Below are 15292 nucleotides of genomic sequence, written 5' to 3'. Positions count from 1 at the left end.
GAAAAATATTCTCCTCTCCTTGTCCCACACACCCCTCCCCCCCCCCGCCCCACCCCCAAACAGGATAGTCAGTATGTTGAGCTCCCAAAGAAACTAGTTCATTTGGAATAACAGAAAATGGTGGAAATGCTCAGCAGGTCTGACAGCATCTGTGAAGAGAAACAGTTAACATTTCAGTATGGATGATCTTTCATCAGAACTTTAAAAAAAGTGATTTGGGTTTGATTGGCACCTTTAAAAAGTTGCAATATTAATTGTTGAACAATGAGAATGAGGTTTCAGCGATAATTATCATTGCTTGATTCAGCATCATCAGCAGAAACATGAAAGAACATTAGCATTTGCTAAGATAATGTGGGAGGGATTCGGATGGTATGCACTTTGAGCTATAAAGGCTTTATTTTGCTCTGAATTTTATGATCATATTTTCCCCTTGAAAGTAATTTATAAATTGTAAAGTTGGTAATATGATTAAACAAAAATCCGTTTAAGCATTTGTTACAAAAATTGCTGCACTGACTGGCACTATACAAAATGAATTTATTATGTATACTGATACAAAAGTATCTCAATCTGTTTAACTGAGAACATCTTCCCAGCCAGTCATAATTCTGCCTTCATATCATCTGACACGCACTAACAAAATCCCATTCAATCCAAGTACTAATGCATTTTGAAAGTAAAAGGGCATTTGCTTCTTTCAAAGCTATTTTCAAGTCCATTTTAGTGTTGGAAACAGACTACGTATTCCTTTTAAGCATTCAAGAAGAATTTCTCAGGCTGCAAAAAGTTAGCCACATTCAGTTGGTTCCTGAAAAAAGGAAGCAGTATAGTTCCACTGAATAGAACATAGCAGACCCAGCTACGTAGGCAGATGATCTTCACATCGGATAGCTCGGTATTTGGACATTTCTTCAGGAAAGACTTTGCTCAGTTCGTGAATCAGAAGCCCCTTGAATTTCTGAAACAATTTAAAAAAAATTGACCACTTGCAAAACATTTTTTTCCACGACAAGTTTAATGCTATTTTAGCTCCCCATTTTAATTGCCTATCGAGGGTATTTGCATTCTTTCCATCTATCACATCAACACACCACCATTGTTACCAACCATTTTCAGGTTGTATTATTTATAGAGTTCAAATACTTTTACTGATACTTGAATGCTCTTGATGTTACAAGAAAAAGGTTGCTACATACTTTAAAGACATGTTTTAATTTTAAAAAGAGGGAAAATTACACAAATAAAGACATCTGCAACTCTATGCAATTTCCAGATTTTCATTAGCTTACAAAGTAAATGGCACGGAAGTTTCTTTCCCAGTGTAAAAAAGACCATTAATCAACCCAAGCCACTTGTTTCCACTTTATCACTATCCTCACAACAATGTAAGTTAAAGAAAGAAACAGGATTTTTAAGAAACTGAAGAGGGGGAAACACCTACTTTAATGCTGATCTGATGATTTCTCCTGGCTTTGCAGCTATAATAGTTGCATACAATGACAGCAACATTAATTACTGAAATACATGTAATGTTTACGTAGTATCAAATGTTTCATAATAGGAAAAGGCCATACACCTCAATTTATACCACTGTTTCTCTCCACACAATCCACTTAGGTTAATGCCATTGTATCATTGTTCCTTAAGAGTAGGTAGGGTCATTTTAGAGTTATCAGGCTCCAAGATGACAGATCTAACAACAGTGGATTGGAACCGTCAACTCTTACTCCACCTTCCCACCCCCAACTTCTCAACAGACAGTAGGTTCAGAGAAGGAAAAAACTGGAAATTTTATGCATCAATGTTGAGAATTTGTTGTTCCAAATAAAATTTGCAGCATCTCAAAGGCGTGTAAAGCACTAACTGATTATTCCATAATCTTACAGAATACCAGTATCTCCCCGTCATTCAAGATGTATGATGCCATACAGGACAAAATTCAACTGAATGCCCTCATCCACATTGCAATTCAGGCAGAAACTTGGCCTCAACCAAGAATAGGCTGAAATCAACTGAACTAGAAAAGGAATGTTACTTTTTTTCCAGTTCAATTCACATCTTGACAGGCAAATACAAAACCACAATTGCCTAAAGGAAATTTTGTCCTTTCTATTTCATTGACAGTCACAGCAGCATTCATACTTTTATCTTACAGATTTGCCTCCAGTATGCTTGCTGCATTAGGATGCATTGCTTCCCAGACAATCTCCTTCTAGTGACACTAGTTCTGGTGCTGCATGACAGCAAGTGGAATAGATCAGGGAATTTGCTGATGGAGTAAAAGCATTGGCCCAGATCTTTGAACCAGTGGCGGAGCAGAATGGAACTACCCACCTCCAAATGCATCTGTTAACTGTCAAAACTACATAGCACCAATTAACCCCCACGCTCCCCAAAAAAACTTATCCCGGAAAATACGCATTGCCCTTCCCTGCACACAACCCAACAATACTGATTCTCCCGATATTAGCCAAGAATTCCAAAAGGTGAGTCTGGGGGCAGGGTGGGCAAGAACATTGTCAGGGTTGCTGTTGGTGCTGGGACGGTTTTGTCACTCAAGTGATTTACTTAGCTGCCTTCTGAAGTGGGCTTTTCACCTGCTAGGAAAAGTTCATAGCAAGTCATTGTAAAAACCAGGCTAAGTATAGCATAAAAAAACTATGGCGCCAATCCCATTGGATTCCATGATCGTAGGGAGTCATATAGCATTCCATGTAGGGTAAAACCAACAAAATTTAAAGTTTCTGATTAAGTATCATGCATATGCACGCACAGGGCTTCCTCGGGGTCTGCAGCGCATTAGCGAATTAAGTACAATTATTTTCTGCTCCCCATAAAGGAAGATTCAAATCATTGTTTTGTGGAGATAGATCTACAAGGACATAATTATCACATTTTGTATTCACAACTGGGCACGTATGCTATACTACACCATGAATTCTTTTTTGAGACATCTGAGTTTACTATGAAGTATAAAGATTAAATGCATGGGAGCATTCCTAAATATTAAATATCTTCAGTGGATAGCTGTAGTCATGCCACAGGAAGGACAGTATAACGAATTTCCAGTTTTTGTGGCAGCATTTCCCAAAAGCAAAACTCAAGATAACTGAAAAAATCTTATGATAATGAAATCTGCATAAAATTAGCAATGCTCAACTTTTTTCAAATTCATAGCTTTGAAAAGTTACAAATGTCTAACACTGAATATCAATTGCTCCAATCCCAGTTGATGTTATAACGGGACAGGAAAATCCCAGCTCGGAACCCTGGCTCAAATGACTGCAACTTTTAAAAAAAAAACATGGAGGGTCACAAGAATGCTAATTAATGTTAAGAGAAATAAAATTAAACACAAAAAGTTGGATTATGATACAAACTCCTTTACTCTCCCCTGAGCTTCATAAATATACTCAGATCTTAAGGTCAACATGGATTACATAGTATATCTTATGCCACAATGGTCTCAGTTACACAAATCCCTTGAAACACACACACACATGATGGATGATCTTTATACCACCTTGTCTCACTGAACTTCAGCTTCCACGAGTGATTTTAAATTCAGCTTTCAAAAAGACACTTTCAAATCTTTTAAACACTTCTTCCTCAGTTGTTTGTCCATCAAGGATTACACCTCCCTCTCCCCATAGGATTTATTTGTTTTCACAGTTGCTTTAACTATTAATTCCCAGACTATATGAAAATGACAAGAAACTCTTGATTTGCCTCTGAAGCTTGCTTTTCCATTTCAAATTTGGTTACTACAGCTGTCTCTTTAACTCAGCCTTCTACTTAGCTCTGCCTGTCTATACTGACCAGTTCGCTGTTCTAACACAATTAACATCAGGCTTCTTAAGACACTCTTTCTGCCCTAATTTCCTGGTTATCAGGACTGCATCTAATTCTTTGGGAAGTCTGCCTCTTTTCAGGTACCATGTCCTGTCCTGAGTTGAGAGATGATCACTCCCTGCTGTCTCATCTCCAAAGCAAACAAATTCAGCTAAAACAAAATTCAGAAGTTTTTATTTAAAAGGGTCCCCATTTGCTAAGCAACAATTTCATGCTTCTGCCAATTTAATTACTTTTCATGCCGTAACCCTCTCTAAGCACAATAGAAACACTTGGAACTGAGCCAACTCCCACACATATAAACACCTTTTGTCAAGCAGGAATCTAACTATAGGCTGATCCTTTCTTACACAATCACTAAATTGAACCCACTTAAAACTATACCTTAAATCTAATATTTACCAATACAAATATAAGTTCTTTAAAACCACTTCTGATTTCCTAACACGATACAGATTTGTTAAAAATGTAGAGCAGTTCTTTCCAATGTACACTGACCTCACCAAATAAGAAATGCCTGGACTCTGTTAATTATGCAATGCTACATAATTCAATGGCAATGCCAGAATCTACACTCCAATTAGTTCATATTGAGATTTCCTTTTCAATGCAAAAGATTGCAAAATGGTACACAGTATAGCAGAGTCTTAAATTGTAATTAGATATTAATGTGGAATGGCCAGGGTGTTGTATTTATTTAACACCTTTAACAGAGTAATAAGCATATGAAACATAATTGAATACCAACCACATAACCAAAAGCATGGTTAGATTTAGGTTTTAAGGAGCAAATAGATAGAGAAGGAAAGGTTTAGCAAGGGAATTTCACATCTTAGGCCCTAGGTAGCTGAAGGCATAGCCACTAATGGCAGAGTGAATAAAGTCAGGGATGCACACGAGACCTAAATTGGAGGAACACATATCAGATATGTGGAGCTGCAGGAAAACAGAGACAGAGAGGACATGGAGGGATTTGAAAACAATGATAATTTTAAATGAACGGTTACCAGACTGGGAGCCAATTTTGGTCCCTGAGAACATGGGTGCAACTTATTGAAAATTAAAATACTGTACAGGACTTCATCTCCACGAGGACAGTATAGTCACGGACAAAGCACCTGCAACAGGTAGATCAGCAAGGACGAGACCAAGTAGGTTTCTCCCTGTTGTTGGTTCCTTCACCACTGGCCACAGACGCATTTAGCAGCTGTGTCCTTTAGAACTTGGCCAGCTAGGTCAGTAGCAGTGCTTCTGAGCCACTTTTCGTGATTCACATTACCCACCTGAGTAATTATGTGCCCTTGCCACCCCCCTGTGCTTTCTCCAAGTGGTATTCAATGTGGAAGAATACGGATTCATCAGCTGAGAGGGGTGGATGGTGTTAGGTGGTAATCAGCAGGTTTCATGACCTGATGCTATGAGACTTTATGGGGTCCAGAATTGATGTTAAGAACTCCCAGGGCAACTCTCTTCCAACTGTGTACCACTATACCGCCACCCATGATGAATCTGTCCTGTTGGTGGACAGGATATATCCAAGGATGGTGATGCTGTGCCTGTAAGGTATAGAAGCCCGACGGTGAAGAGGGCCAGTCTTTACCGACTCTCCTAAGGAGCATCTTACCCAGGCCCTGCCCCATAACCCCATGTATTTACCCCCCTAATCCACATATCAAGGGGCAATTTTGCATGGCCAATCCACCCAACCTGCACATCTTTGAACTGTGGGGGAAACTGGAGCTCCCAGATGAAACCCACGCAGACACGGGGAGATCATGCAAATCCCACACACAGTTACCCAAGGCTGGAATCGAACCGGGTCACTGGCACTGTGAAGCAGCAGTGTTAACCACTGTGCCATCGTGCCACCCTGAGTCTCTGTCTGAGACTCAGCTGTCACAATTTTGGCACAGGTGCCAACAGGTGTTCACAAGGTGCAGGGTTGCAGAGCTGGTTTTTCCACTGACATTTCCGATGTCAGGTGATCAATCTGGTTTCATTACCGTTTGTAGACTTTCTATGGTTCAATACAACTTCCAGCACCCCTGGTGACCATGTGAGATAAAATGTGTCCAAATGCAGCTCCTAGCTAACCGAATTTCGGAGCTGGAGCTGCAGGTGGACTCACTGTGGAGCAAGTTGCGATGCTGAGCAAGTCGCGATGCTGAGCAAGTTATGGATAGCATGTTTAGTGAGGTGGTCACACTGCAGGTGAGGGTTGCACAGGCAGAAAGGGAATGGATGACCCATCAGGAACAGTAAAAGACTCAGGAAGGTAGTGCAGGAGTCCCCTATGATCATCCCCCTCTCAAACAGATATACTGCTTTGGATATCGTTGAGGGTGTGGTGGGGGGGGCAGCCCTCAGAGGAAAGCAGCAGCAGCCAACTTCACGGCATCATGGGTGACTCTGCTGCTCAGAGGGGCGGAAGGAAAATGAATAGTCGGGCTATAGTGATAGGGGATTCAATAGTTAGGGGCACAGACAGACGCTTCTGTGGCTGCAAACGTGAATCAAGGATAATATGTTGCCTCCCTGGTGCTAGGATCTGGGATGTTGCTGAGCAACTGCAGGGCATTCTGGGGAGGGAAGGTGAACAGACAGTAGACGTGGTACACATTGGTACCAATAAAATATGCAAACTAAGGAATGAGGACCTGCAAGCTGAGTACAGGAAGTTAGGAAAAAAATTAAAATGCAGGACCTCAAATGTAGTAATCTCAGGGTTACCCCCAGTTCCTCATGTTAGTGAGACCAGGAATGAGAGGATACACCAAATGAACACGTGGTTGGAGAGATGGTGTAGCCAGGATGGATTCAGATTCTTGAGGCACTGGGACCAGTTCTGGGGAAGGTGGGACCTGTACGAATGGGACAGACTGCTCCCAGGCAGAGCTGGGACCAACATCCTTATGGGGGCTTTTGCTAGTTATGTTGGGGAGTATTTACACATGTGTGGCAGGGGGATTGGATCCCAGGAGTAGGATCAGATAGGTCAGATTCAGATCAGCAAAATGGAGGTAGAACATTAGCAAGTGAGGCTGGAGATGTAGTGATAGACTTGGAATTACAGAAGAAAAGTTTAAAAGTATCCAGCAAGGAAAATTGATAGGGTTAAACTATTTATACTTCAATGCAAGGAGTATTACAAACAAGATAGATGAGTTGAGGGCACAAGTAGACACATGGCATAATGTCATGCTATAATGGAAACCTGGCTAAAGGTGGGACAAAACTGGCAGCTCAACATACCTGGCTATAGAGTCTTAAGACATGATGGTGTGGGAGATAAAAAAAGAGGTGGAGTAAAACTACTGGTTAAAGAATCAATTAAGCGTGAGCTAGCTTCAATCACCAGATTCACACCAGCTGACTTGTTAATCTTCAGATTAACAAATCTATATGCCATGTGTTAAAAATAGGAATGAAGAAAAGCTATTTGGGATATTATTTAGGAATACAATATGTTCTCAACTTTTGCTTCAAAAATAGCCTTATTGCCACCTCAAATCAAAATCTTAAATCATTCTGATACTAGACTATTCACTACTTAAACATCCTTCTCATTATTTCCCATTTACAAACACTCGCATTGACACTGTAGGTAAGGTTAGACTGTTTTCCCATTTTTTGCAAAAAGCGAATTGACAAAATAAATTCCTTAGATTGCCTACCTTCAATGTGTCAATTTTTCCTTTGACTTGTTCATTCTTGGCTAAGGCTCTCTCCAAGCATTCTTTGGTATAAAGTTGAGGATTTCGGCCTTGATCAATGTACCTGTGTTCAAAATGAATAACTTGAGATGATACGACTCGCTATATGGCACATAGGTTGGAGAGTAATTGTATGTATAGAAAACCCATGAGCTTCTAATCTTGTTCCTAATCTAAATTAGTTTTGCGGGATCCCAACAACAAGTTCTATTTAAGGAAGAGAAGTTGGGTGCTCAGCATGGTAATGAGGTGGAATGAGCAAGTTGTTGACCAGATTAGTTTAGCAAAGCCAAAGTGAAAGATGAGAGGGAAAGACAGGTTCAAGGCTAGGTTGGTTCCCTAGTCATGCACCACAAAAAGAGTCACCAGAGTCCCGAGATGGTGGAACTCAAAAGCATTAATAAGAAACAGAAATTGTGTTTCCAATGATAAGACCATGTCTAATTATTCCTTGGCATCCAAATTCCCCACCCACTTTCAACTCTTGCTTTCTATGCCCACCCCAGGGAAAATAAGTTTCCCACACATCACTCAAAATCCCCTACTGCCTAAACTTAGGACCTCCATTCACTATGATACTTCTGCAGTTGTTGATCTATTTAAGTAATTTTGACTTTAATGCCCTTGTCCCCTCATTAAAATCTTAATTCCCTCCCATCCTGATTATTTCCATCTAGAGTAAACTGCGTCTTCAATCCCAGTTCCCAAGACATACAAAAGTAATTGTATCCAGCTATACAAATGTCTCAGCAACCTATCACAGAAACTAGTTAGAGAACAGAAGGCTCTACAAAGCCTCATTTTCATTTGCCAATACCACCCATTTCTCTGGGATAATCCAGGATAGCAAAACTAACCTGTGGGTTTCTGCTCAGTTATCAACTGTCTCTTTAAACCCCTATTTCCTGACCCCTCCACTCTTGCCTCCAACAAGTGCAAGTAACCGATGGATTTCTCAATTAGTATGAAACACACCATGCATGCTTTCCCCCTCAGCCCTGCCCATCAAGCAAAATCAATCCCATTCCAACCTAGCCTTGAACCTGTCTTTCCCTCTCATCTTTCACTTTGACTTTGCTAAACTAATCTGGTCAACAACTTGCTCATTCCACCTCATTACCATGCTGAGCACCCAACTTCTCTTCCTTAAATAGAACTTGTTGTTGGGATCCCGCAAAACTAATTTAGATTAGGAACAAGATTAGAAGCTCATGGGTGTTCTATCCATACAATTACTCTCCAACCTATGTGCCAGAATAGTGAAGGACAGAAAGGTGGAGGAAATTAATGCATCGCTAAAGCAGCACCATCAGGATTCCACTTTGTTGAGCACGGACAACAGTTCTGAAATAAATGAGGCTACATCTGAAGAGGAAGGATGCTAAGGTACTGAAAAGACAGTTTCAAAGAGTGACAAAGTTTTTAAACTGAAGGGGCTGGATAAATAAGTGACAGATGGAATTCAATGTCGGCAAGTGCAAGGTGTAACAAATTAAGTTAAGAAAGAAATTATATTCTGAAAATAGTCAGTGCTATGGGTTTGAAGAATTTGAGGGGCAACAAACGCTCACAAAACATTAAAGTCAGCATCTAAGGTTAATACAGATGTAAGAAATGCTAATACAATTCTAAGCTTTATTGTAAGATATATAGATATAATAGTTGAGGTAAATGGTGAGTCTTGAGAAAATCATAAGACCTCAATTAGAGAGCTATGTGCAGTATGAGACTCCACCAAATAAGAATTCTGAGGGGTTAGAAAGTGTGTAACATGTTCATTGGGAAGTCGCCTAGTATGAGGAAATAAACACGCAAAGTTTGAAAATTTGGTATTTCTTACAAATAGAACAACGCAAATGGCAGCCGGTCACTAGTGGTGTGCCTCAGAGGTTGGTGCTGGGACCACAACTTTTCACAATATACATTAACGATTTGTAGGAAGGAACTGAAGGCACTGTTGCTAAATTTGCAGAAGATACAAAGATATGTACAGGGACAGGTAGTATTGAGTAAGCAGGGGGCTGCAGAAGGATTTGGACAGGTTAGGAGAGTGGGCAAAGAAGTGGCAGATGAAATACAATGTGGAAAAGTGTGAGGTTATGCATATTGGAAGGAGGAATGAAGGCAGAGTCTATTTTCTAAATGGGAAAATGCTTAGGAAATCAGAAACACAAAGGGACTTGGGAGTCATTGTTCAAGGTGCAGGTTTAGTCAGCAGTTAGGAAGGCAAATGCAATGTTAGCATTCACGTCAAGAGGACTAAAATACAAGAGCAGGGATGTACTTCTGAGGCTGTATAAGGCTCTCGTCAGACCCCATTTGGAGTACTGAGAGCAGTTTTGGACCCCATATCTAAGGAAGGATGTGCTGGGCTTGGAAAGGGTCCAGAGGAGTTCACAAGAATGGTCCCTGGAATGGATGGGTTGTCATATGAGGAAAGGTTGAGGGCTCTGGGTCTGTACTCGGAGTTTAGAAGGATGAGGGGGGATCTTATTGAAACTTACAGGATACTGCGAGGCCTGGATAAAGTGGACGTGGAGATGTTTCCACCAGTAGGAAAAACTAGAACCAGAGGGCACAATCTCAGGCTAAAGAAGCGATCTTTTAAAACAGAGCTGAGGAGGAATTTCTTCAGCCAGAGAGTGGTGAATCTGTGGAACTCTTTGTCGCAGAAAGCTGAGGAGGCCAGGTCATTGAGTGTCTTTTAGACAGAGATAGATAGGTTCTTGATTAATAAGGGGATCAGGGGTTATGAGGAAAAAGCAGGAGAATGGGGATGAGAAAAAAATCAGACATGATTGAATGGCGGAGCAGATTTGATGGGCCTAATTCTGCTCCTATGTCTCATGGTCTTATGTTTGACTTTATTGAAAATTGAGAAAGGATGGGGAAGGGCAGATCTGCGCCCAGTGGTTCAGGGGGAATAGATCACAGAATCAAAATGGTCACAGCACAGGAAGTGGCTATTTAGCTCACCTCGTCTGTATTGACTCTTAAAGAACAGTTCTGGTACCTTGTTACTTCTCTGCCCTTTCCCCATAGTGCTGCAAATAATTTTTTTTCGGATAAAGATCTAATTCTCTTTTGAATGCCATGATTGAATCTGCCTCCATTATATTCTCAGCAAGTGTATTCCAGATCGTATCCACTCAGTTTAAAGTTTGTCCTCATGTCATTGCTGCTTCTTTTGTCATCACTCTGAATAGATATCCTCTGGTTTCCGATTCTTCCAATGGAAACAGCTTCTCCCTATCTATTTTGTCTGCATCCCTCATGAATTTGAATACCTCTATCAAATCTACTCTCGACCTGCTTTTCTCCCAGGAGAACAGCTTCAACTTCTCAAATTTATGTTAACAAAGTACTTCATCCCTGGAACAATTCCAATGTATCTCATCCACACCTTCTCGGTCTTTATATCCTCCCTAAGATGTGGTGCCCAGAACTGAATGCAACTTCACTGCTGAGCCCAAGCAGAATTTCATACAGATTCAACGCATCTCCCATACTTCCATACTCTTTACTCCTATTTATAAAGCTCAAGATCCTGTATGCTTTAACAGCTTTCTCTACCTGTTGTGTCATCTTCAATGATTTATGCACATATACCCAAAGGTATATGCGCCTGGATCCCCTATGCAATTGTACCTTTTATTTTATATTGCCATTCCTTGATCTTTTCATAAAAATAAGATCACTTCACTGATCCACTTGTGTCTTGTGGATAGTGGACAGTCTTTGGAACTCGGGAGGTGAATTATTCACTGCAGAATTTCCAGCCTCTCACCTGCTGCTGTAGCCAATGTATTTATGCAACTAGTTTACTTAATTTTCTGATCAATGGTAACCACCCCAGAATGTTGATGGTGGGGAATTTAACCATGTTAAATGGAGGGTCCGTGGACTCAGACCGTCAAACTGGCCCGGGTTACCAAAGTTCTTGGAAGGACTGGCTCGCAGGGGCAATGTACTCAGGTCCGTGTGGAATTTATGGATGACAGTAACCGATCCATCATTCGAAATGTGAAAGGGCCAGTCCGTGAGGGAGATGTGCTCACACTTTTGGAATCTGAGCGAGAAGCAAGAAGATTACGATAACAGATTGCCAAAGCTGATGCCAGCTGAAGTCGCTATCAGAATAATTGGTTATGGACATTTTCACCAGAACAGTTTCTTTGTTAAATGGGGCAATAAACTTATAAGTAATCTTTTAAAAAAAGAGCAATGGTTCAATTCTCTTTCATCAGAGATGGCCTTTGCTTGGCACGATCACTTGTCATATATCAGACTGAATGTTGCCCTGGTCTTGCTGCATGCGGACATAAGAGTTCTTCATTATCGGAGGAGTTCTGAATGGTACTCAATGCTGTGCAATCATTGGAAAACATCACCATTCTGACCTTACGTTGGAGGGTCACTGAAGCAAAAGCTTCAAAAGGACACGACCCTGAGAACTCCTGCAGCCATGTCCTGGAGCAGAGATGATTAGCCTCTAACAACCACAGCCATCTTCATGTTAAGTATGACTGCAACCAGTGGAGAGATTTCCCTGATTTGCATTTCAACTGTGCTACGGCTTCACTGCCTTGATGTGAGGAACGATCACTTTCACCTCATTATGAAGACACATTCTTCAAAGTGACAATGGATTTGTTCGGATTGAGCTCTCAAATTCTTTCACTCATAAGGAAAACCAACAGCAATTTCACCTCACAATAAGCATTTATTCTTTTGATAGTTCCTGATAACAGCAGTCATAATCCAGATCATTTCAATCAGTCCGGATAAATTAAGTTCTCACAGTCCATAGTAGCAGCTTTGTGATGAAATTGCAAATATAAAAAATGTATTTTTATTTATTTTTTCAAAGTACATTTATACTACAATTCCACATTGATGCTAATCTGGCTTTTCAGGGGACCTTAGTTTCATTTAATTGGAGCAAAGTACTCGCATTTTTCACCATAGCTTCACTTCTTGTGCAAATGCAGCCGTAAATAGGAAATATTTAATATAATTGCTGGAAAGGTTAAAGAAATGTAAATAAACACCTCTCACTTGTGGAACAATTGAAGTGATGTACTGACTTGTTTATTTGCACAAACACTAGCAAATGAAAATTCATTTTGAAGAAATACAGATATTAATTCACACACACTGCTGAGTGCACACCAAGCTCTACTGTGATAAATAAATTAGTTTTGAGTCAGAATTTAGCTGTGACAAAGTATGAGCCACTATACTTACTCAAATACTTCCAGTGGTACATTAATATCATGCAGCTGTTGTCGGCATTTGTCAACATCTTGCAGACCCGTAATCATAGAATTCCTGGAGATTAAAAAAAAGTTGCTTTTACAGATAAGGAAACTAAAACAAGAACTTTAAGTAGTATTTCAGAAGTCTTCCAAGTGAATCATATTACTTGTTTGATTCATGTGGAATAGTTTTAGTCTAACCTAAAATTTGAAAAGAGTCTATTTTATGAAGATTTTGGTGTGAAATGAACATTTTAGAAATGCCTGATGAACCTTATTAAAATATTTAACTGCTTTTAAATTACTTCAGATTTTGGAAAGCTGATATCCAAAAGCTGCTTCTCACTGGCCCAAGGGTTATAGTAAACAGATTAAACATCAACAGGATCCACTTCCTGAAATTGGAATGAGAACATAAGCATCCATTGTATTTTAATTTTGCCAGATCCTGATGTTCAACTCCTGCTTAGCCAATCACAAAACAAATGCCAACCTACCACATTTGCCTCAGCTGACATCAAGGAAGAACCTTAAAGTATGGCAGAGAATGTAAGAGCAAGGATGTGTTAGAATTGGACAGAGCGTTGGTTAGGCCACAGCCAGAGTACTGTGTGCAGTTCTGGTCACTTCACTAAAGGGAGAGCAGAAACGGCCACGGGTCAACATGACTGAGGTGCATAAGATGATGAGGAACATGGACAGGGCGAGGAGGAAGTCGTTCCCCTTGGTTGAAGAGTCAATCACAAGGGGGCACAGTTTTAGGGCAAGGACATTTAGGAGACAGTGCTATTTTAGGATGATGGTAGAAAATAGTTGATGAGGGCAATGCTGGTGATGTGGCATGCACAGACATTCTCTCCGCTCCTTCCCACCCGCCCCCGCACAGCCCATCCCCACTTCTGCTCTCCATCTCTGCCGATCTCCCTCCGCCCCCCATCTCGCACCCACCCTCTCCCTCCACCACCTCCCCCTCCTCTCCCTCCCCCCAATACTCTCCACTCCTCGTCCTCCTCCTCCCCCCCAACCTCCTACTCCTCCTCCTCCTCCCCCCCATCCTCCTCCTCTCCCCCCCCCTTCCTCCTCCTCTCCTCCCCTCCTCTCTCCCCCCCAACCCTCCACCTCCTCTCTCCCCCCACCCCCTACTCCTCCTCCCCCCCCCACCCATCCTCCTCCTCTCCCCCCACTCTCCCCCCCTTCCTCCTCCCTCTCCCTCCTACTCTTACCCCCTCCCCCCCTCCTACTCCTACCCCTCCCCCCTCCTACTCCTACCCCTCCCCCTCCTACTCCTCCCCTCCCCCCTCCTACCCCTCCCCCCCTCCCCCTCCTACTCCTACCCTTCCCCCTCCTATTCCTACGCCTACTCCTCCCCCACCTACTCCTCCCCCTCCTACTCCTCCTCCCCCTCCACACACCACCTCCCCCTCCACACTCCACCTCCACACTCCACCTCCTCCTCCTCCTCCCCCTCCTACTCCTCCTCCTCCTCCCCCCCTCCTAACCCTCCCCCCTCCTAACCCTCCCCCCTCCTAACCCTCCCCCCTCCTAACCCTCCCACCCCTCCCCCCTCCTCTCCCTGCCCCCTACTCCTCCTCTCTCCCTCCCCCCTCCTATGACTCTTCTCCCTCCCCCTTCCCCTCAACACCCATTCCCCCCTCCTCCTCCCCCTCCCACTACTCCTCCTCTCCCTCCCCCTTCCTACTCCTCCTTCTCCTCTCCCTCCCCCCTCCAACTCGTCCTCCTCCTCTCCCTCCCCCTCCCCTACTCCTCTTCTCCCCCCCCACACTCCTCTCCGTACCTCACCCTCCCACTACACCTCCCCCTCCCACTACACCTCCTTTCCCTCTCTGACCTCCTCCTCTCCCTCTCCTCCAACTCCTCCTCCTCTCCCTCCCCCCCTACTCCTCCTCCTCTCCCTCCCACTCCTCCTCCTCCCTCCCCCTCCTACTCCTCCTCTCCTCTCCCTCCCTCCCTCCTCTCCCTCTCCCCCTCCTACTCCTCCTCCTCTCCCTCCCCCCTCCTACTCCTCCTCCTCTCACTCCCCCTCATACTCCTCCTCCTCCTCCTCTCCCTCCTACTCCTCCTCCTCTCCCTCCTACTCCTCCTCCTCCTCTCCCTCCCCCTCCTACTCCTCCTCCTCTCCATCCCCCCTCCTACTCCTCCTCCTCTCCATCCCCCCTCCTACTCCTCCTCCTCCTCTCCCTCCCCACCCACTTCTCCTCCTCCTCTCCCTCCGACTCCTACTCCTCCTCTCCCTCCCCCCTCCTTCTCTCTCCCCCCTCCTACTCCTCCTCCTCTCCCTCCCCCCTCATACTCCTCCTCCTCCTCTCACTCCCCCCTCATACTCCTCCTCCTCCCCCTCCTACCCCTCCTCCTCCTCTCCCTCCCCCTCCTCCTCTCCTCTCCCTCCCCCCTCCTACTCCTCCTCCTCCTCTCCCTCCCCCCTCCTACTCCTCCCCATCCCCCCCT

The 15292-nt window shown here is 43.2% G+C and overlaps 1 protein-coding gene and 1 pseudogene across 1 annotated transcript; one reads left to right on the top strand and one right to left on the bottom strand.

Annotated features, from left to right (window-relative positions):
- Nucleotides 1-380: 380 nt before the first annotated feature.
- On the bottom strand, nucleotides 381-13206 carry med10 (mediator complex subunit 10). The gene is made up of 3 exons (XM_078205568.1): nucleotides 12816-13206; nucleotides 7530-7632; nucleotides 381-961 (listed from the first exon to the last, which is right to left on the bottom strand). Exons 1-3 carry the CDS (start codon nucleotides 12890-12892, stop codon nucleotides 863-865), a joined length of 279 nt encoding a protein of 92 aa, XP_078061694.1. The 5' UTR covers nucleotides 12893-13206; the 3' UTR covers nucleotides 381-862.
- LOC144487474 (small ribosomal subunit protein eS28 pseudogene) lies at nucleotides 11397-11771 on the top strand (annotated as a pseudogene).
- Nucleotides 13207-15292: the final 2086 nt, after the last annotated feature.

Source organism: Mustelus asterias, unplaced genomic scaffold (genome assembly GCF_964213995.1).
Source record: "Mustelus asterias unplaced genomic scaffold, sMusAst1.hap1.1 HAP1_SCAFFOLD_829, whole genome shotgun sequence".
NCBI lineage: Eukaryota > Metazoa > Chordata > Chondrichthyes > Carcharhiniformes > Triakidae > Mustelus > Mustelus asterias.
The sequence above is the reverse complement of the archived record's forward strand: the minus strand, read 5'-3'. Positions and strand labels throughout refer to the sequence as shown.

Bases quoted from the DNA above. Each gene is read 5' to 3' on its own strand.
- med10 (XM_078205568.1), bottom strand. From the start codon at position 12,892: ATGATTACGGGTCTGCAAGATGTTGACAAATGCCGACAACAGCTGCAT. The intron at 7,633-12,815 runs GTAAGTATAGTG...TTTTGAACACAG, and splicing joins GTACCACTGGAAGTATTTGA to GTACATTGATCAAGGCCGAA. The intron at 962-7,529 runs GTAGGCAATCTA...AAATTGTTTCAG, and splicing joins GAAAAATTGACACATTGAAG to AAATTCAAGGGGCTTCTGAT.